The sequence below is a fragment of the Nannobrachium achirus genome (genome assembly GCF_963921795.1).
Source record: "Nannobrachium achirus genome assembly, chromosome: 6".
Classification (NCBI taxonomy): domain Eukaryota; kingdom Metazoa; phylum Chordata; class Actinopteri; order Myctophiformes; family Myctophidae; genus Nannobrachium; species Nannobrachium achirus.
In genome coordinates, this window is record NC_137815.1 from 32,387,521 (window position 1) to 32,415,020 (window position 27,500).

The 27,500-nt window shown below is 42.0% G+C and overlaps 2 protein-coding genes across 2 annotated transcripts in view; both read left to right on the forward strand.

Moving 5' to 3' along the window:
• appl1 (adaptor protein, phosphotyrosine interaction, PH domain and leucine zipper containing 1) overlaps positions 1-11,720 on the forward strand; it is a 22,851-nt gene extending 11,131 nt beyond the window's left edge. The window contains exons 12-22 of the mRNA XM_080728475.1: positions 224-266; positions 381-437; positions 625-716; positions 1,713-1,883; positions 2,060-2,112; positions 2,961-3,147; positions 3,250-3,286; positions 3,723-3,863; positions 4,137-4,187; positions 4,348-4,437; positions 6,221-11,720. Coding sequence (XP_080584601.1) covers positions 224-266; positions 381-437; positions 625-716; positions 1,713-1,883; positions 2,060-2,112; positions 2,961-3,147; positions 3,250-3,286; positions 3,723-3,863; positions 4,137-4,187; positions 4,348-4,437; positions 6,221-6,376 — 1,078 coding nt within the window. The 3' untranslated portion in view covers positions 6,377-11,720. The remainder of the gene's footprint in view (positions 1-223; positions 267-380; positions 438-624; positions 717-1,712; positions 1,884-2,059; positions 2,113-2,960; positions 3,148-3,249; positions 3,287-3,722; positions 3,864-4,136; positions 4,188-4,347; positions 4,438-6,220) is intronic.
• A 2,085-nt stretch (positions 11,721-13,805) lies between these two features.
• il17rd (interleukin 17 receptor D) overlaps positions 13,806-27,500 on the forward strand; it is a gene marked incomplete at both ends in the record, with an annotated part of 50,859 nt that continues 37,164 nt past the window's right edge. Inside the window, 3 exons of the mRNA XM_080728139.1 lie at positions 13,806-13,824; positions 15,526-15,584; positions 16,579-16,734. Of these exons, the coding sequence (XP_080584265.1) occupies positions 13,806-13,824; positions 15,526-15,584; positions 16,579-16,734 (234 nt within the window). The remainder of the gene's footprint in view (positions 13,825-15,525; positions 15,585-16,578; positions 16,735-27,500) is intronic.

A 27,500-nucleotide genomic window follows, 5' to 3' on the forward strand; every position in this document is an offset into this window, starting at 1 on the left:
AACAATTGCAGTTATACAAGCTCACAGCACTTGGTGCATGCTGCTATTTATAAAAAAAAAAACATTTTAATTCTTTTTACACAAATCTTCTCTTCTGGGGGTGTCCCTGGCACAAAACAAATTTCATTTGAAGGTCCACGGCCAAATATACGTACATTAATTTGGGGGTCCCTGGCATGAAAAGGTATCACTGATAGTAAATGGTGTGTTGTTGTGTTTCCAGAGTGGTCACACTGCAGGCAGAGAGCAGGAGAGACTGTGAGGAGGTGACAACACATTATTATTACATATCATTTATTTACATATCCACTGTCGTCACTGTCGAGTGGCTCAAAATGCTGTTTTCTACTGTTACTTGATTGTGTGTTTTTGTGTTCCAGTGGATCGCCACCATCAACAACATCTCCAAAAGAATCTACCTGAGTGAAAATGCAGAGGTCTGTATGCTTTTAACTGGTCTAAAACAGAGCTTCCCAAACACCGAAATAATAATCTAAATGTGATTAACTGAAGAATCAATTTGAAATCAAACCGATAAATTCTATGTGATTAGTTAAGTTGTCCATTGGGTTGGCTTTAAATGATTTGTCATCCAGAGAATGAATCCTGCGTTTCCATTGGCAGGAGCTAGCAGCCAGGGTGAACCAATCAGCTCTGGAGGCTGTGACTCCGTCACCATCCTTCCAACAGAGACACGAGAGCATGAGACCTGCTAGGTATGTATAGTACTGTGTGTGTGTGTGTGTGTGTGTGTGTGTGTGTGTGTGTGTGTGTGTGTGCGTGTGCGCGCGCGCGCGCGCTTATTTTAATGATCAATCAATCACTTCCGTTTTCTCTTCACAGTTGTGATAATTCTTCATCCTAGAATATATAGCTTGCGGCTTAGCAGAAATGGAAATAAAAACATTCAATGTAAAGGTTTTTTTAAATATATTTTTGTGAACGGAAATGCCAGCTTCCGTTAACTCAGATTTACTCAGGTGTAGTTTCAGACTGTATTGCATTCAGAAATTGTGGAATAGTTGTCTGGCTACGTGAGACTAAGTTATTATCATCCAATGAATTTTCTTTTAACTCATACAGTGCCTATCCCGAACTAGTTCGGGATAATTTGGGCCGTATTAACGTCCTGAGTGCCTATCCCGAACTAGTTCGGCTTTTAATTTTTTTATTTTTTTTTAGTTAGTTTTTTTTTTTAGCCCCACTATATTCTGTTTACACGGCCCGCGAGAGCGTTGCGCCGCCGATATTTACCATCCACTCCAATGCAATCCAGGATCTTTAGAGCTCATTTTCTCTGTTCCATGCATATCCATGAGGTGTGCAAGGTTAAATCATGGCTAAATCGCCGAAAATAGGGCTTCTAAAATGCTTGGTAGCCAATAGCTAACTTCAAGCTAACTTCATCCTGTTCCTGTAAATGAACAGAGGAAAGTGTTCATGTGCATCATGGCTGCGCAGGGCTTGTGCATGTACCAGTGTATCTTTATGGTGAATTCTTTGGCCACTGGGCGCCCTCTAGTGGTGAAAGCTGGCACTAATAGGGTTAAACTTTGTTATATTAATTTCATATTTTCTTTAAAATCTTAGTGTTTTTCCAATTATTTGGGGGATATTTGCAATATTGAGAATCGGTGCAATAACAATAACTAGTCTCTAATATCTCTGTCTCTCTCTCTCTCTCTCTCTCTCTCTCTCTCTCACTCTCTCAGTAAAGGGCGATCAGGCCGCACTAGCAGTGTGAGCTCTGGCTCGGAGCCCTCTCCCGCCCTCTCTGCTCTCTCATTGGAGGCCCTGGTGGCCTCGGACACGCCCATTCAGTTTGACTTCATCTCCCCTGTCAGCGAAGAGCTCACACCCAGCAAGAACACCAACACACAGAGGTACTGTATACACCACACACACACACACACACACACACATCCCCTGCCGCCCATCTTCCATACCAAGCGCCCCTCACCCTACTTACTGAGATGTACCTGACGCTAGTCCTTATAATTTCTGTTCTATTGTATTATTTTCTGTTTGTATTCCATTCTCTTCTAATCTGTTTTATCAGGAGGAGTAATCCGTTTGGAGAGTCTGGTGATACACCTCCAGAAGATAGTGAAGGTACCTGTCTGTCTGTCTGCCAGTCTTTCTATCAGAGCACATGAGGCTCAGAGCGGAGTGGAGCGCCGGGAAATTGCACTCCTCGCTCCAGGGGGCTGTTGTAACGCTCGCTATTCGCTCACTTTGATCAACCCCCCGCTCTGTCGCTCAACTTGATTTGCACATCTATTGCTCCCTGATCGCTCCGCTCAGGTTGGTCGATTAGTATTAAATAAAATAGTTTTGCTGCGTGTCCGAAACATTTTCTCCTTTGCCACAAGCATTCCCACTGTAAAGTGCCTTCTGCGGTAATGTGAGCCACAAGCCTCGATGGACAGCTAGTCTAGCCTACTGTTGAAAAAGACGCCATTCAAGTTGCCTTTTTATGTAGGCATTGTCTTTTTTAATTTATTAAATCCTGTTGGTTATTGATTAAATCCGTCTCACTTGTATTTCAAATTGTATCCTTTTACTGTCTGGTGATATAACTTAACTCACACAAGGTATTTATAAACATACTTACATGTGCTGCGCGGCCCCAACAGGAGCGGCTTTGAGCGGAGGACGGTCTTCGCTCCAAGGGTGACCCATTTCAAAACTCGCTCGCTTCACACTCTACACAAAAACATTGCACTCCGCTCATATGTTCTGCTTTCTGTCTACTAGTCTGTTGGTCCATTCAACTACCACAAGCCCTATATACATTGTCTTTTGATGAATTGCCAAAAATGCTGATCTACAAGCTCACAATGTTTTGTGAGGTTGTAGATCTGTTTTCAATATAAGAAATCGTGGAAGATATTGATAGTTTCTCAAGATGTCCGACTATAATGACATCATCATCTCTGTCCTACTGTCCTCTTCTCCAGACTCCATCCTACACCAGTTGTTCATCGTTCGTTTCCTGGGTTCTGTGGAGGTGAAGAGGACCTCTGAATGGCCAGAGGAGCCATCAATCATCTACGAGACGATGCGACAGATCCTGGCGGCCAGGGCCATTCACAACGTCTTCAAGATGACAGAGTCCCACCTGCTGGTCACCTGTGACTGTCTCAAGTCAGTGTGTGAGCCGTGGTGTGTGTTGTGATGTTTAACAGTGGCGTGTATTGCATGTCTTCATGATGTATTAATAATATTTATATGTTTTGGTGCTTTCAGACTTATTGATCCTCAGACGCAAGTCACCAGACTCAGGGTATGTTTCTCTCCTTCTCTCTCTCTCGTCAACTCTCTCCCTTTATATTACTCCCTCTCAATTTCTCAACATGTCCTTCTCTCTCATTGACCGATTGATTGAAGACTTTATTAGAAAGGAAAAGGTACAGTTTCATGACAGTACAGTTCACTGGTACATGGTCAACTAAAAGGATCAACACCTCAAAAAAGCTTTTGGGCTTGTTTAAATTGGGGTCCTTTTTTCATCTCTTCCATCTCTCCTTTTTTTCTGCCTGACATACACAAATGTGTGCACTTGCGTGTAAGCATTTACACACATGCACGCACACACATTACGAATACAGACAGTCTTTGTACTTCCTGACACATACTGTACATGTCGTCACATAACGTAACTATGCACACAGTGTTTAATCTCTCTCTCTCTCTCTCTCTCTCTCTCTCTCTCTCTGCAGTTCCCTCTCTCCTGCGTGCTGCTGTTTGCGTCCCATCAGGAGAACAAGCGTTTGTTTGGTTTCCTCCTGCAGCCTTCGGGGGGGCGGGGCGACCAGAAGGCCATCTGCTACGTCTTTGAGTCCAACGACGATGGAGAGAAGGTGGGGTTCCCTTGTCCTGTGAAACAGTCAAGTTTACATCAGTTCTCATCATCAAGTGACCAAATTACCTTTGGCAATGATTTTATTACCATTTGCTTTTCTTCTTTTTCTATTGCTTAATTGTATTTCTTGAACTAGCGTATATTAATGATTTGCTAGCAGATAAAATCACTGTGATGAAAATATTACAAAAAAGGCCTTTTTGATTACCTGCTTCGTTATAGCATTTTATGTTGTCAGTATTCATTTTACTCGTTAAATGTTTTGTGTCAGATCTGTGACAGTGTGGGGTTGGCCAAACAGATAGCCTTCCACTCTGAGATGGTAAGAATTCACAATCAAATCCAATATTTACAAAAATTACTATAATGTACTTGTGTGTACTATCTAGTCACTAAGTGTGTGTGTGTGTGTGTGTGTGTGTGTGTGTGTGTGTGTGTGTGTGTGTGTGTGCGTGTGTGCGTGTGTGTGTGTGTGTGTGTAGGATCGTAAGGCTGTTGAAAAGAGAAAAACTGAGGATTTAGCCATGGAGAGACAGCAGGAGGAACTCAACAAACAGAGACAGATTGAGAAGGTGACATTTTCCCCTTCAAAAGAACCCTAATTCCATTCCAAGTGAACTGAGCATTTATCCTGTTTTATGGTAAATGCTCAGTGTAAATTAGACTGTGTTTAGAGTAAGTCTTCTTTTAGGCTTTGAATTGTTGGTGGAATCTTCGAATAACAAACACACGTGTACGTGCTAGGGCTGACCTTCGATTACTTTTTTCATAATCGAAGCTTAATCGAAGCTTTCTTTCGAACTTCGAAGCTTCGATGACGGCGACCGGGGGGGGGGGGGGGGGGGGGGGGGTGGTAGGGAGCAAAAGTTTATCGGTTACATAAGTGATAACCGTTAAGGAAATGTGTTTAAAAATGCGCGATTTACACAATTTTAAAAGGGAAAACACACCAGTTTTTTCCTCATAATAATGCTCCTTATTTTCATTAAATAGTACAACAATACAACGAGGAAGAAGAAGATACGAATGTTTTCTACATTAAAGAAAGGTGTTTTTGCAGGACAAGTAGGATTGACATAATCACATCACGTCAGTAATGTAACAAAGCGCGGCTGCAACAGCAAACACTGCAGCGCGACTCGAGCCCTATATAACAAACAGATTAACTCCCAAGTCCCAAGGTGTTGTACACGCTAATGTAATAGTAGATTTTATAGTAAATAATTGCACTGCACTGTGTCTGAATTAAAGTTCCACACTCATCAACCGAAAGCTGATGGTCAGGCTCAGACAACGTAGCCTACTCTATGCGGGCGCGACTATTGAGCTTGCAGCAGATCCGATATAAACTTCATCAACACCACGACAACGTAACCCTAGCAAGTTGGGTTTTAAGCTATTTTTTCCTCTTTAAAACGGGATCGACGCTGACGGGGTCCGTTTTGTAAAATCCAATTTTCGCTGTTTGTTTCCTTGCGTTGAGTTGTATGTCTGTCAGCGAGTGGAAGACAGCAAACGCATGCATGGATCATGTTACACCGACAATGGTTTGATAACGAAATGTGTGACTGCATCGCATAGTTGCATTGGGTGATGTTACTCAGACATTGGTTTCACACATTTCGGTGCCAAACGAGAGGAGGAGGGGGTGACGCTATCACGCTAGAGTGGAGCGAGGCGCATGCAAGCTAAGGCACGCGGCCCCCCCAAAGGACAAACGGCCGCGGCCGATTATTCGAATTTATTTTTCAAATTCGAATACCGTGCCTTCGAACGAAGCTTCGAATATTCTAATTTTTTGGGTCAGCCCTAGTACGTGCACACACAAATCTTTTCTGTATCCTCTGTAAAAAAGGATGGGTAGAAAAGTAGCCATTTGAGTAGCCTTTTAACTCAACCTCTGCCAAAAAAATACCCCTTTGTAGGGCTTCTCTGCCATGCCTGAGGAACCCGAAGATTTAATAAGCTTTAATTAAAAAATTATAATTTATCGAAGCCGAACTAAAATAGGCCGGAAATAATGCTCCGGGATCGGTTTCTACACGGACACATTATTGAGCGGACCGATTAACATTGAGGCCGCAAACCGGAAGCGGATGGTCCGATATTCCGGCCCGTTAGCTTTCTGTGTAAACACCACGGCTTACAGATGGAGAACTTATTGATCAATTGAAAAAGTGTCAACGGATTTGAGAAACTGATGGAATACGCGAACGCCCGCGTTAACAGGTAGGAGAAGCCAGCAGTGAAAGACATAGAAAAATCTTCAAGCTCCTCGGCCGTAAACTACGAATGAGTTAATTAAACATCCGAACGTCAGTGTAAGTTGAGGGTTGTTTATTTTGTGTTCAAAAGGACCTGGAGGAACAGAGTCGTCTGATCGCCGCCTCCAGCCGAACACCTGCCAACCCCGCCCCCAGCGACGGACAGTTCCTGGTGCTTAGCAACAGCCAATCGGAGGACAGCGACCCCGGAGAGGAAGGGAAGAAGAAGGGCGAGTCAGAGGCTTAACGAAGGGAGAGAGGGAGAGGCATGCTCGTTTGCGTAATGACCACCTAATAGCTGGGTGGAGTTTAATTTGTTTTATTTTTTCTATGCCTTATTGTCAAAAAGAGTCGCGGAAAAAGATGCCGCTTCAGTAAGAGATTAAGCACTCTCTCTCTCTAAATGACTCTTGATGGGGAGAGAGAGATGTGCCAGCAAGATTCTTCCTTTGACCTGAAAATTTAGGAAATAACAAACGCACTTCCCTTGAAAATGGAGGAGAGGGAGACGCATGAACGGTTACAAAAAAAAAACATTAGTTCAACTTCCCCTGAAGGATCTGTTCTCTCTCTGCCTTTGCTGTAAATTCTGTATTTTATACTGACTCATGTCCTGCAGACACAAACGGCATTCTCTGTCCTAGAGGGACAAACGCAGAAGTCAAGCCTTTATCATTTAGTGACATACATTGTTGAATTACTGTAGATATCAAAGCCAGACTCAAGTCGTGACGAGTGACCTTTAAATAGTTCTCGCTGTTTGTCTTTGTAGGAGAGCGATATGTATCAGTTTTTATGTTTTGGTTTTATAAAAATGGTCTAACGTCAACAACACAGCACTAAATCTGGAATTACCGAACAGTATAGGAATAGTACACAATACACAGATTCAGATATATTGGGACACAGAGATATATACTGGGACACTTTGTAAGTAATTATTTCAAGCTTACACACGAAGGACGTTGGTACATTTGTTTGATGCTGTACTCTTATTTTCAATATTAGTGACAGCGAACGGACAGGACGGAAGGGAGCGGACAGATAAGGATAACATAAGTGAGGTAGGGGAAGAGAGAGTTTTTGAAATTGGCATTAGCGAATGGACGGGACAGCAAAGGTTCCCAAAATAATCATATTTTAACAGGGGACCCCCTCACCCTGACAAGCTCTTGAAATTGTAGGCACTACATTTAGTTTGACTAGTTTCTGCAGAAACATATTATGAAAATAGCCGAACTACAAGCTCACAACGCCTCACACTGCGAGGCGTTGCAAGCTGGTAGATCGGCTGTTTTCATTATGTTTGCCTCTTTCTTACGGTTTTCAGAAAGTTCTTAAGAATCATTAAATTGTAACTTAAGAAATGTGCAGATGCCCCATATACACTTATACTATATGTTGGTTTGTTTACTGTTGAGTGAGAAAACAATGTTGCACATTCATTCAGCTAATCATCTGGGGAGGGGATCTCCCCAAATTAATTGGGGGACCCCCAGTTTGGGAACCACTGGGATAGAGGAGGCAACATTAGTGTGTGGGGTAGGAAGAGAGGGCAGCAATATATCCATTATCCATAAGATGTCCATTACTTCACGAATCACAGTCACATCAACGGACGGTCATTCTCGCTATGTTACACATTTATTCACCAGTTAGCTGTAGCTGCTAGCGCACTCTGTTCATTCACCAGTAAACAATAAGTAACTATAATCAGATCAAAAGATTTAATTACTGTAGATTGGTTACAGTGTCGTAGGAGCAGGACAACCTGGGTCTCCGTTCTCTTTCCAGACCCCTACCGTCCACCCCCCACCCCCCCCCCCCTGCTAGAAGGTCTGAAGACAGGTTGCAGTAATCCAAAAGTATTCAGATTAGATTTAAAACATAATATATAATTGTAATCCAAGGGATTACCCTACTTAATTACTGAAATTGCCATGTCATTTGTAATTCAGTAACTGTCTACATTTCAAAATAGTCCGACTGAAACCTGCTGCTTTACTGAGCACTCAAGTTAGCTGTATTTGCTCGTGCTCTGTTCATTTAATGCCTAATTATAGATGCTAATGCTAACTAACCGCCCTATAGCGATAAACAGTACAGCTTGTCTGAGGAGTGAAACAGAAAGAATACTTAGCTCCTCTCACCAAAAAATATTGTTGGCACATAACAGCACATAATGTTTATTAACATTATTTTTGTTGAGATTAAATCTAGGTCATCATACATTACATAGCAATGACCGCTGACCTTTAAAACAAATAGGAAGCCGTTTCTGTTGTTTGTCTTTTGAAGGACACAATGCTGATCCTGACTCAGTTTCAGAGTGTTGCCACTAATATTTAAAGTTTTGTTTAATGTAGGACAGGATAACTGTTATCCTGACAGTTCTTCCAGAGCACTTGGTGAGTATTATTACTTACCAGGCTATTGGATTAACTAGACTCGAGCTATGATACATTTTTCATTGTTGATTCTCTTCATAATTTCTTATTCTTACATTTGATCCCAGGTTACTGTTATGTTTTGTTACAACAGAAACAAAGTACTCCCGTGTCTATTTGTCTTAACTTTTCACGTGCTGCTTTTAAAAGTATAAACTTGATGTACTTCGAAATTTAAATTTTGGATTTGTCTGAAAACATCCGTTGACCATGTCGTCATCTTCCCGCCACCTTTACACAACAAGTCCCCAGAAAGACTGGAAGGAAAATCAGGCATTTAATAGTTTTCTGAGAAAGATGTGATTGTGTGAGCAGCACAGCAGCAGCGGCTGGCTGTCACATGATCCCTAGATCCACTGGATCAGTTGGGGGCCGAGTGCCTCGTTAAACCCCCTGATGAGATGCCCTTGAGCAACAAATTCTACCCAGTGGAGCTGCTCTGTGGCTGATAGTAGATGACTGTGGTTGTACTGGGTAGCTCCCAAATAGCCAACTGTAAAGAAATGGGCAATTCCCAGTAGCAAACCGCATCGGTTTTATGGCAAACATGAGAATGGTAACTGGTCTGCATTTCATCTTTTATCCAAAATGCTTTAAAATGTGTGTTAAGTACACAAATTCCCGCTCACCGATGGCATAGACAAACCGTGCAAGGTGCCAATCTGCTCATCAGGAGGAGCAGTCAGGGTTCAGTGTCTTGCTCATGGAGCTGGGTGGTGATCGAACCGGGAACCTTCCCGACCCCCCAAACAGCCACTCCACATCCTGAGCCACTGCCGCCCAGTTGCATTGTGGTTGTACTGAGCAGCTCCCAGTGGCAGTCGGTAGAAGACCGTGTTTGTACTGGTCCTCTCATGCCGGGTGGCCAACTGTAAGACTGCATGTGAAATTGGCAATTTCACACAATTTCATACTAACTCCCATTGCAGTGACCAAATGATAGATTCCCTGACAGTGTGGGGAGGTAGTTGAAGACAGCTGCCTCCCATCACCATTATGCTGCCATTCTGTGAACCGTCAAACTGCAAAAGTTCCCCTATCTAGTATACATGAAGTCTCCTGGAGGGAAGTAACAACAATGCTGCTAACTGATATTAAACTATGTTCCAGTTGTTAGTAATGTATATTTCAAATGCTATTTCCTACTGAATGCGTAAGGCTTTGGGTTGTTATGTGATAAACAAATTACCACCCAACATTTAGCAGTACCCTCTTCATCCAGCCGAGGGCAGACGTAGGGCCGCTCTGATGAGTCACTGAGTGAAAGTGACTGCATGTGTGTGATTGATATTGTGCTTTGCAAACTAATGTCTGAGCTGTATGAAGCCACTGTCCATTTGAACGTTATCTGGTATTGATGCACACTTTACAGTAGCAAAAGTCCCCGGTTCAGTTCCCCACTGCATGAGTCCTGCCTAAAATGTCCATACATGAGTAAGGCACTGAAATTCTATACCTGCCCACTCATTGCAAGTCATCCTGGATATAGTCTCGCTTGGGTTAGACTCTTGCCTCTCGCGATTTTCACATGCTTCCGGTCATACAGTCTGGAGCAACAGAAGCTCTGGTCATGAGTAAAATATAGAGCGGATGTGAGGCCTCTTGGGAGCGTGTCGCTGTTACTACATGTCATCTTTTCGACACCCGTGACCCGACCCTAACCTCGCTAACCCTCCGGTCGAAATGATGGTCGTTCGAAAGAGCGCGATTTTGCCAGGCCTCTTCACCACTTCTGTTTCGTCTTTACAATCAACGCGAATTGCAGAAATCGAAATAAAATAAAAAGATTCAATGTACAGATATTTTAAAATATACTCTCGGGAATGGAAATGCCAGCTTCCGTTTTCCGTCCTGATTTCGGGAGGTGGTAGTTTCAGACTATATAGCACTCGGAGATTATGGAATAGTTGTCTGGCTATACGCAAGACTATCCTGGATAAGTCTGTTACATGCAGGTTCCTATTAGTTGTTACTGTAATTTTGATATTCGTTGGATGGTTCCCTTTTTGATGTCTTCTCTCAACATGTGCCACTCACTGAGGTCTCACCGATCACTTGGCGCTCTACGTATGTCCCCCCTTATTGCTGCAACACCATTGGTGCTACTAGAGACGACAAACCCCCACAGAGACACATTTAATGGTATAGTCATTAAAGAATGGACCATTATGGACAAACTCTAGTCATGTGGCCTGTGACCATGCATCAAAGTAGTTAGCGTTAGTCTTTCGTTGGGCAGCAGTGTTGCTGTTTGTATATACTGTCTGTTTACATTAAATAGAGATCACCCCTCTTATTAACTATTGGCGGTGAAATGTACCTGGTCAGAGGAGCCAAAATCAAGATACGGGTACACATTTTGTGTATTATTATTTTATGCTTTAACTATTGAAAAATAGCAGATATACAAGCTCACAGCGCGGCACCGAGTGCCACGCTGCGAGCTTGTAGATCTGCTATTTTTGAAAAATCGTGAAATTTAGAATTTTGACCCGATTCTATAAGTGTCTTTTAAAAAAGAAAAACTATGTTTCTATGTCAGCAATCTGGCCAGCCATCGTCAAAGAAAAGGTCCTTTTCACTTAACTGGAGCTCAGTTAGTCTGTTCTTGAGAGACTACTATGTCAGTGATTCTCACACTTTTGCATGTGAAGGACCCCAAGATGATATTTATTTGACCATGGACCCCCATCTCAAAATATTTAGTTCCAGGGACCACCCAGAAGCAACATTTGAGTTACAAACGTTCGCTTTGAAAATACATATATTCAAAGATTTGCACACATTTTCACGACTTTTTCAAAAATAGCAGATATACAAGCTCGCAGCGCGGCACCGCGCTGTGAGCTTGTATATCTGCTATTTTTCAATAGTTAAAGCATTCAATAATCCTAGGCCTAAATTTTATTTATACAATATGTTTTGGTTGATGGTTGAGGTGAAGGGGTACATTGACTGCAGGGTGATAGTGATGTAATGAGGGGAAGAGGTGAGTTGATTGGTTTATAGTGATGTAATGCGTTGCAGGGGTGAGCTGCAGGTGACTGATAAACGTGAACAATGATGTTAAGTTGTAAATATTTGCCAGTGATTCTCATAATGGTGTCATGAATAAAAAATAAACCCTGCTTTTCAATTATCAATAAAAACACATAACACAAAGGTGTCCGAAGGGTCTTTCTTTATTCAATATTAGCCTATGAGGTTAAAGTAGTGATGCTAGTTGTAGTAATAATAATATTGCACCCATGTTCTTAAGGAGGTCCATAGCACAAATATACCAACAGAAGGCATTAATAAACATAACAATACAACACATGCATGATGCATGCCAGGGGTCCATGCCAAGCTGGCTTGTGGACATTTTTGTCAATTACTATTGCCAGAAACGCATAAAGAGCTAGCCCTGAATGATCATAGTGTAGCAGGTCTGTTATTCTGAGTGAGAGTGTACAAATGGAAACAAATGGATCCGTAAGTTGGACTCCTAATCGCATTAAATCAAACATATTCTGAAGAAAACCTGACCTGACGATCAGTGTGTAAAACAAGACCAAGTCTTTTGCCACAGACACATTTTGTCCATGTATGGACATATTGATGACCCATGATGCATACATATATATGTTGAGGAGTAACTTGTAAGCATTATTAGTAGTACAGTACTGTTGTGTTAGGGTTGAGAGAGGAAGTTTATTGTTGTAAAGTATTCACCTCAACTCCATCAACATTCCATCCCTTTCAGAGCTGAATAAACAAGTGTGCTGTTGGTTTTAAGCCTTTCTATAGACCTTAAATTGGGTGTTAATCTGGTTTTAATGGGAACACACCGTCCCCTGCCGTTCTACCATTGTACCCCATCCTGTGGGTCCACCACTGGGCCTCCATTCCCTCCTGGTAGCTTTTGTTTCTGCCGCAACACAATCCACTGGCCTCCATATGCATGACAACGGTCAGTCGACTGGGGAAATTGGGAGATTAGTATTAGCCGACAGGATTTGAGTGGATTATTGCAATTATTGTTATTATTATTATTATAGGTTGTGAATGAGCAGAGGTAAATATCTAATTATCTGACTGACTGGCCCCATAAAAAATAGTTTTTTTTTCTCATTTATCTCATAATACACAAAACACAGCCCATAAATAAATCTGGATCTATTTTTCCACAATATATATATTTTAGATTCAAGAATGTATTTTCTCCCTTATTTTATTGAAACATTTCTTTCCTGTATTCAACAGACTGATTGATTTGTCTGTTCAAGTGTTTATTTTTATTTGTATTGATTGATTGATACTTTATTTGCAGTTTGCATAGGAAAAGCACAAGACATTTCAGATACAAGGTCTAGTAATAGGATTTAAAGCCCTATATGACTTGTTTCCTTTAAGTTTGTACTCATTTCATTGAGACATTAACTGACAGACAAATATATAACAATACTATACAATACATCACAGAAATCCGAAATAAAAGAATATGTGCAGTAAACAGGTAAGTAACAGGTCGTAGGGGTAGGCTTTGACTTTTTTACAGGTGTAACTTTAACATGACATGTTTGGTTGGAGTCAAACCTGCTTTTTTTCTTCTATGCTCTTAGTTTGGATTAAGAAATTATGAAAAGTGTTTTCTGAGCGGTTGTGTAACTGTGAGATATGGTTTTAAATATGTACACACACACACACACACACACACACACACACACACACACACACACACAGAGCCTCTCAGAGGTTTAGTCTATTATTTGTGTTAATTGACTCCTACCTGTTGTATTTTGTGTTTCACCGTGGGGAGTGTTCCTCCATTCAGATGGAAACTCTACTTCTCTCCTCTGGTCCTTATTTAAGAGAGACAGCCCAGAAAGACAGAGTACAGAGAGAGAGAGAGAGAAGGTGACAGAAGGATAGAGAAAAAACAAGTTAACTACAGTATAGTTAAAAAATGTCGTGTCATTTTATAGATTATGATTAGACCTGATATGATATTTAGTTAGACATTTAGGATTTATTACAGAGTAATCACTTTGCCAAAATTGTCTAGCCTACTTACTGCATTGAACTTATTCCAGAAGAAAGTAATTTAGCCTTTGCTTTTGACTACTTTTGGTTTTAAAATTACCTCTCTTTTTTTATTATGTTCTGGATTCAGGAACAAGACTTTTTATTTTATCTTAACTGATCTCAGATCTGTCAGTCTGTATTAGTGGACGGACAGTGGACAGAATGAGGACAGGAGGAGCAGGTGCGAGTGTTTTTTCCATTGAGAGAATTCTCCAGTTGGATTTGGACCAACCCGGAGATTCAGTGACCCTCTATCGACCATGGACAGGTAATAAACACTTCTAGTTCTATCATGCCACTACTATAATGAGGAAGTGAAATGTTCAACAACTCAACAACATCATATCTAAAATATATATTTAATATACAGACGTTTTTTTACCAGGACTCTCCTTTACAGCAGGTTCTCAACCTGTGGGTCAGATGATTAACTTAATGTGCAACATTGTTTTCTCACTCAACAGTAAACACAGTACACACCAACATAAGTGTATAGAGGGTATCTGCACATTTGTAAAGTGATAAGGACTTTTTTATACCTCTAAAATGACAAAGTAAACATTGGCCAGATTGTCAAATATTAGAGGCAGAAATTGTGAATATAGCGTGTATGTGAGCATGTAGATCTGCTATTTTCCCAGTGTTATACTAAATGTAATGCCTCGTCAGGGTGTGTGTGTGTGTGTGTGTGTGTGTGTGTGGGGGGGGGGGGGGGATCCCCAGTTAAAATATGATAAAATATGAGGGTTGTGGCCTGAAAAGGTTGAGAACCACTGCTTTACAGATACATCTATGACTCTTAATTATTAAGCACTTTATTTCTTGAATGCAATTTATTGTACTCCTATTTTCAATCTTTTAATTGATGGGCCTGCACAATTAAGAATTTCACCCATATTACTTGTAATGCGATGTGACAATGTGTGGGGTGACAGTGGCTCAGGGATAGAGTGGCCGTTTGGGAACTGCAAGGTTCCCAGTTCGCTCCTGGAGTTACTGCCGAAGTGTCCTTGAGCAAGACGCTGAAACCCTAATTGCTCCAGATGAGCAGGTTGGTGCCTAGCATGGTTTCCGCTGCCATTGGTGTGTGACTGTGAATGTGTGTGTGAATGGGTAAATGTAATGCACAGTAAAGGCGCTATATAAATGCACTTATACAATAAACATTTACAATAAAGTTTGATTCTTCTGATGACGCGTCTTTCAGAGGACAGACCAACATGGCCGCCATGTCCTGTTTCTGAGAGGACAGACGAGAATAATAACACCCTCTGCTGTGAACGGCAACAGCAGCTCAAACAGACGTACAGGCCCATGTTAAACTGGTACATCGGACGAAGGCCGAGGACTGCTTTCACCAGCACACAGGTACAGAAGTAGAACAGGTTGTAGATCTGCTATTTCCAAAATGTTTGCCTTTTAACCAATGTTTGAAGCAAACTTTTAACCACCTGTCCTTGGTTCTGGTGACTTATACTGTCCTCCTGATACGTGAGGGGGCCATGTTTTCATTATTTGAAAAAAATAAAAACTGAGACGCTGTTACTTATACCCATAGAGTACTGAGTGACATGCTTATTGTATCTTGAAGACATATGCCATGATTTTGTGAATGTAACCTTACTGCACCTCTATTGTGTGTCCTTGTATGCTCTCCTGTGTGTGGACATAAATACATACGGTAGTTAAAATGTGTGTGTGTGTGTGTGTGTGTGTGTGTGTGTGTGTGTGTGTGTGTGTGTGTGTGTGTGTGTGTGTGTGTGTGTGTGTGTGTGTGTGTGTGTGTGTGTGTGTGTGCGTGCGTGCGCGCGCGTGCGTGCGTGTGTGTGTATACTCCAGGTAGATGCACTAGAGTGTGTTTTTCAGGTTGACTCATATCCAGGCATCCAGCTGAGAGAGGAGCTGTCCTCTAGACTGCATCTGGATGAGGACAGGATCCAGGTGAGGTCATCATGTCCACCACTGTCCACTCTGTACAGTTCATATTGACTTTGAATGATACTGATTAAGGCTATGTTCCATTCTGGTCAAACAGAGCCAGGGTGCTAATATTCTGCCTGTTGGCTCATTGGAAACACTCTACCAAGCCACGGTTCCTTGAGGGGGTTCCAAATGCCATTTGGTTCCTTTTGTACACTCTAAGAATTACAGACGGTCCTTGAAATTAAAACGTTTGATAACCAAATGAACTAAATGGAACGGAGCCTTCAACAGTATCATTGGTAACACCTGTGTGAAGGATCCTTCCTTCACACAAGTAAGGAAGAGGCCCAATTTCTTGCCAATATGGCAGCTGTGCATAGAGCCTTGAGGGTCAGGACCTCGTTTTCAATGTAGCCGAGACAACAAGGGTGTATTTTTTTGCAGGTCTTTCAGTCCGAGTGTATCAAAAAAGCAACTGGGTTAAGGCAGCAGTACACCTAAACCTAACCTTAACCTTAACCCTCCCTAATCTCAGTAAAACTACCGCTGGTGAATGCTAACCTGGTGAATGTTAAACTGGTCGGACCAACTGTGCTTAACCCAGTTGCTTTTTTGATACACTCGGACTGAAAGACCTGCAAAAAACACTCTCCCGAGACAACAACACAGAACACACAACACTCAACAGGCAGAGTCACTCAATCAGAATCAGAAGACAGAAAACACACAAAATCAAATGATCCAAAGCTAAAAAAAAAACAACAACAGACAAAACAAAAAATGTTATAAAAGCAGTTACAATCTTGAACATTGGAAACCATTGCCCTGAATTGACCCAAGGAAGAAAAAGTGAACTGAATTTGATTCCAAGCAGATAGAGATAGAGAACGCTGCCATCTGCCTAGCTCTGTATGAGCATGAGGAACCGTGTTGGCATTAATCATTCTTATTGTCTAATTACTCAGAAAACTGTCTCTTTCTATCTGCTCCCTCCCTCCCTCCCTCCCTGTAGATCTGGTTTCAGAACCGCAGGGCCAAGCGGAAGCGCTCAGACAGAGAATCCAGGCTGCATCTGTTCCAGACAGCACTGGCGGACCTGGTAGGAGGGGTCACCGGGGTCGCCGGGGTCAACCCCGGGACCAGAGGTCAACCGTGGTTCGACCAGGAAGTCAGAACTACCGAAGGGAAGACTAACCGTGATGACGAGATTGGATAGTGAGTCAGTCAGTCAATAGCCTCGCGTAGCCAGACATTATCACTGCGTGGCCGAGGGAAATTTGTCTTTGCAATGACGGATTTGTCTGGCTACGCGAGGCTAGTCAGTCAATTGTTAAATCTGATGCTGTAAAACAGGGGTCTTCAACGTTTTCAGGCCAAGGACCCCTTAGTTGAGAGAGAGAGATGAAGCAGGGACCCCCAAAGCCTTTTCATAGATTCCATATCGTTTCATTGTTTGACAGCACAATCATCAGTGTATTTTGGATTCATGTCAATTTGTGTTTTCAGATATTTAACCACTTGAGCCGTCAATACTTAATAAACTTGACCTTTCACTCTGTACTTACTTAGTCTGCTCTTTTTCCCCTCTACACCAAACCTCTTTGCCGAAAATAGCCGATCTACAAGCTCACAACGCCTCGCAGGGCGAGGCGCTGTGAGCTTGTAGATCTGCTATTTTTGGCTACAGTTCTCAGAATATGGACACTAGGGTTCAAGTTGTTAATATAAAAAGGATTGGAAGATTTGGAGGACCCCCTGTTGTAACTCTGAGGACCCCATAGGGGTCCCGGACCCCCTGTTGAAGACCCCTGCTGTAAAATAAAATGCACAATAGGGACAACTTTATTTAAGCAACGTTTCGGTCACATAGACCAGTGGTTCTTCTCAACTTGTGGGTCGGGACCCCCTGGGGGGTCCCCAGATGACAGCGAAGAGACAGTTTAAAGGATTAGTTCTCTTCCAAAATGACCTTTTTCCTATGGATTACTCACCACATGGAGGCTCGAATTCATGGATATCTTTTTGTTTTTGTCGCATTCCTAAGCTAATAATTTGAGGAGATTATTTGTGTCTCCATAGGGAACAAAGCAGTCTCTAGTACTGTATGTGTCTCCATAGGGAACAAAGCAGTCTCTAGTACTGTATGTGTCTCCATAGGGAACAAAGCAGTCTCTAGTACTGTATGTGTCTCCATAGGGAACAAAGCAGTCTCTAGTACTGTATGTGTCTCCATAGGGAACAAAGCAGTCTCTAGTACTGTATGTGTCTCCATAGGGAACAACTGCTGGTCATCAAATTATTGTCTTAGGAGTGAGACAAAAACAAAAAGTTATCCATGAATTCAAGTGAGTAATCGATATATATATTTTGGGGGGTGAGCTATCCCTTTAAGGACTTTTAAGACCTTTTTAAAACATAAGAAAAAGACCATTACTGCATTAAAAGTTGTCAACAAACGATACTGTAAAGACTGGTCAAAGATTGGCCAAATTGTCAAATAATGTGTGAAAATAGCCTATTGACCAAAACGATGCTTAAACAAAGTTATCCCTATTGTGCGATTGTAGACATTGTTTACGGATCATTTTATTTTTATTCTATACATTTGATCCATTCCTATACGCACCTGTTACTGAGCTGATCAGGTGTGCATGAGACTTTGTTGTTTTCTTTAAATCTGATCATGTCAAATATGATATTTCTGTCTTGAAGTGTGCACATAAATGATGCATTTGAAACAAATATAAAACATGTGTACAACATATTTAGCCGGGGAAAATGTTTTTCGAGGCTTCAGACTAAAATAATAAGCTGGCTTAGTTGACAGGAGTCCCCGAAGGGATCTTTACTTTGGTATTTAGTATAGATTTCCACTGTAAATATCTGATCTACAAGCTATAAACCACGCATCGCAACGTGAGCTTTCAGTACAGCTAATTGTTGCTGAATGTTTTCCTCAGAATAGAGACGCTAGGGTACAAGTGGTTGAACATTTTAAATGAACGTCTCCCTGAACAAAACATATATTTCTTACTCTTACCATCCTATGTACCTGTAGGCTAGAGGTAACAATAAAGAACACCTTGATCTTTGTCTGTCACATATCCATTGTCTCTTTCTCTTTGTAGCCGTCCCCACACACACACGCGCACGCACGCACGCACGCACGCACGCACGCACACACACACACACACACACACACACACACACACAGCTGACAGTTCCCATGGTGACTTCAATAGTGCTGAAATAGGAGCAGGGTGGGGCACACACACACACACACACACACACACACACACACACGTGCACAATTTCTATTTAGGCCTAATGCTACAAACCAAAACCCTTTTTTTTATTAATTCAAGGAACTATAGTCAACTTTTTCTTGAAAAACTGATGCTAAAATAAAAATAATTTTTCGAAAATATTTTATAAAAAAAAATAAGCTCCATATATGTGTTTCATTCTAGTCTATTCTAGACCAGGATGTAAACAAAGTGTTGGCCCGACAATGGCCAAAATGATTATTTTATCATTATTTAACGCTTTTTGTGGTAATTTTTTAATTGAAACACATATACGAAGCTTATTTTTTTATAAAATATTTTCGAAACATTATTTTTATTTTAGCATCCGTTTTTCAAGAAAAAGTTGACTATAGCTCCTTTAACTACCAAACTGATGTCATTAAATCATCAACTTTCCCAATTGTGGTACAGCTCTATGGAATGTATGGAATGCATGTGCTAATTAAACGTATTTAAAAGTATTATTTCTTTGATGCTCATATTAAAGGGGTAGTTCACCACCAAAATGCAATTTTTCTATCGATTAGTCACCCTATGGAGACATGAATTCATGAATATATATATTTTTGTTTTTGTCGCATTCCTAAGCTAATAATTTGAGGAGGCTCTTTGTGTCTCCATAGGGAACAAAGCAGGCTCTTTGTGTCTCCATAGGGAACAAAGCAGGTTATTTGTGTCGCCATAGGGAACCACTGCTGGTCATCAAATCATTGGCTTAGGAATGCAACAAAAACATATCCATGAATTCAAGTCTCCACTGGATGAGTAATCAATTCTCTTAGTGAACTTTCCCATTAACCTTGTTTTTTAGTTAGCACATGCGTTCCATATTCCATAGGGCTGGACCAGACCCGTTGAAGAGAGAGTTACGTCACTAGCATAGACTCCCATTTTAAGAATGGAAATGCTCTGTCTATCTCATATGAGGTAGTTTCAATGTTTGCCAGTGAGAATATTACAAGTAAAACGCCTCAGGGCGACCACCCCAACCACCTTCCGGTTGGTTCTAGCGGAAGTGGCGCAAGTGCTGTGTTTAACGGAAGTTACGTCATGCGTTGTAGTCTGCCGGTGAAATTCTCGCGGCGGAAGTTGAACAGTCTCTGCCTGATATTGTCACCAGGCTTTTCTCTTCGCAGATGAGTAAGCCTGGCTACGCGAGGCTACAGGGCGACATGCAACCTCGCCCTGGTCGCGCCAATTCTTGGCCATCTGGCCAGTGATGTATATCGGACCAGTTACCCATATATAGAGACCCCTGGTACCTATATACATGGAGATCCATGTACTGTATATGGAGATATGCTGTGAGAACCCAAACATGCTTACTCAGTTATTCGTTATGTGAAACATCATATCCTGTTATGCCCATGGAGATCCCTGTCTGTAGAACCAGCCACACAGATATGGGCTGTCGTGGCCATCTGTCTTGGCCATATATGGATTCTGTTAGTGTGGTATGTAGCCGATGTGTCTTCCATATGGGCATTCCCATATGACGTCTGTTAGATATGGGCTTAACAACATCAGGGAACTCCATATATGGGCATGAAAGGTATTCTGTTACAGTGACATCAGAGCATGATGTCAGAGCGTCAAACCCATAGACCGTAAAGAAGTCTACACGGACTCATAGTAAACTGCAACCTTCAGTCGCAACTTGTATTGCTAGAACGTTCGGCCACTCACAACATAACGTTGCACGGTCAATCCAACTGGTACAGGCACATATGGATATCTCTGTATCTGTCAGGCCTCTCCCTAGGTCCCTATGATTAGTATGCATAGCACTTCCGATTTTTTTAAATCACTTTCTACAACAAGTGTCGGCAGGTTAGCTACTCACTCACCCGTGTCACGGTTACTGAGGTTAGGGTTACGGTTCGGGTTAGGTTTAGACATAGAGGTTAACATTCACCCGTGTTGGCAGGTTAGCTTTTCACCAGGTTAACATTCTCCCGTGTCGAAAGAATGAACCGTCGAACAGATGGTATGTCGCAATATGGATTGCCCTTAACACAGAGTCATGCAGTTATTATCCAATTCTCTTCCAACTTGCTACAAATATTGCTCATGGTTCTGGCAAGGCAACCAATCCATCCACTTTTCCACCTTCACATAAATCACAAAATGTTTGCCAATGTTCCCCTTCTCCAACCACCAAACTTTTCGTCGGAGTAACAACATCTGGAAGTACTTTCCGAAACTCAAATTCGGGATAAAGGCCTGTCCATACTTTGACTGAAACCGCCCTTTTCGGTTAAAAGGTCCGGTTCGACTACAAAATGATGTCACTCGTGAGTTCTGAAAAGCATTATAGGCCTAACCGAATGAGAGTTCGGAAATTTGCACGTAGGAAAGTCCAACTCACCGAACATTTCGGTCAAAGTATGGACAGGCTTTAATGCTTTTCAGAAGTTGCGAGTGACATCATTTTGTTCTAGAACCAGACCTTTCCGACGAAAGGTCATCAGAGACAGTATGGACTGCCCTTGCATTAGATACAGGCTTCAATTAAGGCGCAAGATTATTATGATTGAAAGTTGAAACAGTACCCTCTTGTGGTGTCCATGACGTGGTGTTGTACTGTGTAGTACAATTGAAAAGAAGAAGGGAAAAATATATATATATACATATTATATATTATATATACTTGTACATAAATATTGCAATGTTCAACTTGCGTGCGTGCGCTCAAGCACGCACACACACACACACACACACGCACACGCGCACACACACACTCACACACACACACACACACACACACAGTGCGACAGGAGAGACCGCCTCCCTAGCACACACCTTCTCTCTCAGCCCCCTCCTCTACTCTTCTCTCTGCTCTGTTCTCTCTCCTTCTCTCCCATTCCTCCTGGTTGATGTTTGGTCGGTAGGGACTAAAGCAAGAAGGAAAGGAGAGGAGGAGAGGTGAGAATGGCGTCGGTACGAGCACTTTTCTACCTTCTCTCCGCGTTGTTCCTGTTCTCATGTAGAGCAGCGACCCAGCAGGACAGATGCGGCCTAAAGGTAACAACACTGCACTGTGTTTATACTTTACTTTACTTCACCGTCCTTTGTCTGTGCTGCTGGGAAACTTTATTGTGTGTCGGTGCGCTGCTTGAAGTGTGCACGCCACGGTACGTTTGTGTGCGACTGTGCGTGTGTGTGTGTGTGTGTGTGTGTGTGTGTGTGTGTGTGTGGGGGGGGGGGGGGGGGGGGGGGGGGTGATAATAACACATTATTAGTTGTTTCCTTTCCTTTTAAAGCTTCTAGTTCACGTAGAATCGTGGGGTTTGTAAACTTGTAAAGCACCTTGCGGCGCATGTGTGTGTATTTGGGTATAATAAGCCCTTTTTTGCCCTGCCTGCGTATGGAACTTGCTGTTTTTACACTGTTTAGGATATTCTTCTGACATTTGCTAGAGAGAAAGAGAGAGAGAGAGAGAGAGAGAGAGAGAGCGCGCGCGCGCGCGCGTGCGTGTATGTTTACAACCTTCATGGTTAACATTGGCACCTTTTGGCCAGGTGGATGTGAAAGAGAATGTATCAAAGCCTATGAATAATAGCATACATAACACATAGGCTTACTTGAAGAAGACCTTGTTTTTGTGTGTGTGTGTGTGTGTGTGTGTGTGTGTGTGTGTGTGTGTGTGTGTGTGTGTGTGTGTGTGTGTGTGTTGTCTAACGGTTGTGTGTTGGTCCTGTTAAAAGATACATTTATACTTTACTTTTGTGTGAGAGACTCCTCAGTTTCAATTACCTTTTCAAGTGATTGTGTTTATATGAAGGCTGAGTTTTAAACCATATCAAAGGGACCCTACAAGTCAGGTTATTATTTATTAGCTATGCTTTGCTTAGTTGAGAGGCATAGGCAGTAGAGTACTAGGGTTGTTTGGGACATTTGTCCTTGTAATTTATACAGCAGTGATTTACGTATAGGATGCTTACTACCAAGTCGATCAGGCTACTTTTGTAAATTTAAGGTAGTCCTAATACTTAAAGAATATTTTCACATGCATTTAATCTTCATTATGAAGTTGCTGTAAAGTTGTCATTGATTAGCCTATTATAGTCATTGTATGTTGTATATTCAATATTATAATTCTCAATATTGTAAAATCCATTTGATTATACGTTTTATTTGCTGTGCATATTGAATATGAATTCTGCTGTGAATCTATGACCTCGTCCTGTAAACATTTTCGGCCTTGTTGTGTCCGTCCATCTTAGGCATGTCATTACTGTCAAAGATCATGAAAATAGATCTACAAGTTCACAATGCATCACAGTGTATTGTGAGCTTGTAGATTGGCTATTTTCATGAACGATTCATTTAGGGTTTATGTAGTTAAAACACAAATGTAGTCTCTGTCTGCTGTTGTTTTTCCTTGTAGGATAAAATTGTTATAAGTATGGATTCTCGTGTGTGTGTGTGTGTGTGTGTGTGTGTGTGTGTGTGTGTGTGTATGTGTGTGTGTGTGTGTGTGTGTGTGTGTGTGTGTGTGTGTGTGTGTGTGTGTGTGTGTGTGTGTGTGTGTGTGTGTGTGTGTGTGTGTGTGTGTGTGTGTGTGTGTGTGTGTGTGCGTGCGTGCGTGTGTGCGCGCGTGTGTGTGTGTGTTAACCTAGAGTTGTGTGAACCAGCTGCTGTGTTCATTCATACTGGGTGTCATAAAACATTCTTCTTGGCCTCTAGTTTGATGTAGAAAACAGGACCCATTAAAACTTTTCCTTCTCTTCTCCTCTTTTCTGTCGTTGTGTTGACTCTCAGACAGTGCCATAGTATGATACTTTTTACGGTGTGGGTCTGCAAGTGGCTATTGTATCTGTCTAATAACAGGCAAGTTGTGTTTGTGTGTGAGCAAATCAGAATCAACTTTATTGTCACATCAATGGTTTACAGGTGCATATTTTTACGCAAACAACATTTTTGTTGTTATCCTGAAAGGGAGAAGAAAAAGAGAGATGGGTGCAGGGCGATGGATATTAAATAAGCCATAAAAAAAACCAGGACATGTAAATACCCATTGAATACACATAGAACAAGACCAGCAGATAGCATGCATGGTGCGAATGTGGTAACAACACATTGGTAATATGTCCACATATAGCGACAGGTGTGTGCATGATTATTAGACATTGTCTGCAAAAAAAATGTAGGGCAGAACCTTTACAGGTAAAGAAATATCCATATGGCAGCAGGTCTACAGGGAAAGTAAAGTCTGCACAGAGGAACACGACTGCAGGATGAGTGCGGAAAAAAAGTCAGTTTCAACTCAGTAGAAAGTTCTAGTTGACACTGACAGGCCAGCCTGGTGAGATAGGCAGTGATCTGACCAGGCTTCCGGTTGGAAGCTGTTTGTTGTGGAAATTCAACATCTCCATGGTGAGAGAATGAAGTAAGTTTATCCTGTACAAAAGATGACGATGATATGACAATAATGATGTAATATAATGATTAGGAAATAGGAGTAAAGAATAAAAAGGGGAAAAAGGGATAGAAGAAGTGAAGGAGGAAAGGTGGACAGGGTCTGGCTGCCTTGTCGCAAGGCAACAGCAGTCTGACACCGATCTGGATGTTGGTGGGGCAGCTTAAATACACATTCTAATCCAAGGGTCTTCAACGTTTTCAGACCAGGGACCCCTTAGTTGAGAGATAAAGCAGGGACCCCCACAACCTTTTCATAGATTCCATAGTGTCATTGTTTGACAGCACAATCATCAGTGTATTTTGGATTCATGTCAATTTGTTTTCAGATATTTAACCACTTGAACCGTCAATACTTAATAAACTTGACCTTTCACTCTGTACTTAGTCTTCTCTTTTCCCCTCTACACCAAACATCTTAGTTAAATAGCTGAGGTGCAAGGCGTTGTGAACTTGTGAGCTTGTAGATCTGCTATTTTTGGCTACAGTTCTCAGAATATGGACACTAAGTTGTTAATATAAAAAGGTTTGGAAGATTAGGACCAGCTGTAGTAATTCTGAGGACCTCCTAGGGGTCCCGGACCCCCTGTTGAAGACCCCTGTTCTAATCATTCAAGGATACATACATACTGTTATGATACTTCTGATGACTGACATTCCTCTGTCTGAGCAAAAGATGTGTTCTAACTTCTCAGCACACGAGTATGGAAGGTCAATTCTTCCTGACTATGAAATGTGCTGCTCCACGCTGAGCGACTGCGAACGGCGACACTACCCTGACCCTTCCTTTCTCATTCACTGAGAATAGAAGACCTACTGCTGCTATACGCCGAGGCCATAGTCACTGCCTTAGCTAGAATACTGATGCCTGATATGAGAAATATAGTCTACTCCTTGTGTTCATAAAACCTTGTAACTTGTCGTCTTGCTGTCTTGGTCTGCTGCTTGACTTTGCTGTATGAACCTGCCTGCTGCCTGCTTACTGAGAGATAGCTGCTTAATAACTACTAAACTCACAAGACAAAATATTATCGGACTCATTAACTTCCCCTTGCTAGGACATTACATTCAGACTCATCAACATAGGGTCATAGGCATGTTTTCACTACAGTTCCGGAATTTTCCCTGTAAAATCACTCATTATAATTAGCATAACTTTACGGGAGTTTAGTTTTTTGGGTGTTTTCACATGCCCTCATTGACAGCAAAAGTTCCGGTATAGCACCGTTTTCATTATAGATCATTGTGGCGGAATGAACGTATATAGGAATATACTGTAACCGAAGTAAGATGGATATTAACTGAATAATTAATCAATAAATCAATAACCTAACAGAAATATAAATTGTGTTTCATTCCGTTGCACTGTTGAGAGATCTTTTGCTTATTCAGCTTCTTGTCATCCATGTGTGAGATGTCGGTGTGCAGAGAGCCATGGTGATTGCATCGCTGGTTGATCTGTTCTGACGATGTGCAAATCACCACAGATCTATTATAGTGAGTCAGGTAGCGTGGAGCAGATGCAGTCTCTCACCAGCCTCTCAAAGCATTTGCTGACTATTGGGGAGAGACAGACAGGTTTCCAATCATTCAGGCGTGTTGCCTGGCTTAACGTGTCTGTCTGCCTGCCTGCCTGTATGTCTGTCCGTCCGTCCTCAGCTATTCTCTCCATCCGCTGGAGCGATCAGTGACCTCCTGTCCTTTGTGTGGATGCTGACCTTAGGCCACATGTTTTATTCTTTTTGGAATTAGGCTGTGAATGTGATAGCAACTCTTAAATCTGCCCAAATTTGGAGTCCTACTCATTATGTTTTACATAAAAAATCACACCTAGTGTGAAGTGAGCGGTGCTATTTATGAGTTAATTTCGTTAAGCGTATCGCTTGGCCAATGTGACCCTAGGGGTACAACAAACATTGAGCGCCTTGTGCCAAGATGTAGTAGGCAAGAGATGTAGGCCACGCTTCAGAGCCTGGACAAAGCCAGATGTTAGCTCCTTTCAAGAGCACTGCTCAAAAATCATAGGCTGACATCATAGGTGACTGATGTCACAACAGTCTTGTCATATACAGCAGGGGTCTTCAACAGGGGGTCCGGGACCCCTAGGGGGTCCTCAGTGTTACTAAAGGGGGTCCTTCAAATCTTTGTTTGATAGAAACTTTTTTCTCCTTTTTTATATTAACCACTTGAACCCTAACGTTCATATTCGGAGAACTTTAGCCAAAAATAGCAGATCTACAAGGTCACAACACATCCCAGCACAAGGTGTTGTAAGCTTGTAGATCGGCTATTTTCGGCAAAGAGGTTTGGTCTAGAGTGGAAAAAAGAGCACACTAAGTACAGAGTGAAAGGTCAAGTTTATTAAGTATTGGCGGTTCAAGTGGTTACATATCTGATAACACAAATTGACATGAATCCAAAATACACTGACGATTGTGCTGTCAAACGATTAAACTATACTAGCCCTTACCCGTTCAAAGATATGAGCTCCAAAATGATGTGCAGTGTGTGGGTTATGGGATGTGCACTGTGCACACAGTATATGAGGGATGGAAAGTAACTTTAACTGGTGCTTGCATGATGTAGGAGCATCAATGTAAGAAACCCGTTTCGTTTAATGGCTACAGAGATACTGTCCCCCCCCCCCCCCCCCCCCAGCCCACCCGCCCACCCGCCTGCACACACACCCGCCTGCCTGCACACACACACACACACACACGCACACGCACACGCACACGCACACGCACACGCACACACACACACACACACACACACACACACACACACACAGAGCTGGTTAAACATTTTGCCTCAAGCTAGATGCAGAATAGATGTGCCTCATGCTAGATGCAGAATAGATAGTAGATACACCATAAAAATGCTAATATACAGCATACGATTTGTGAAAGTGACAAACGGGCTTCACAGTTATGTCAGGTATGTTCATATGCTTATGGTGATGCGATTTCAGATCAATTGCTCCAGCCACTGAGGAGAAACGCTGTTTCAGACAGACAGACAGACAGACAGACACTCACTCAGACAGACATTCGCAAAAACCCGTTCAAAGATATGAGCTCCAAAATGATGTGCAGTGTGTGGGTTATGGGATGTGCACTGTGCATACAGTATATGAGGGATGGAAAGTAACTTTAACTGGTGCTTGCATGATAATATGTAGGAGCATCAATGTAAGAAATACCCG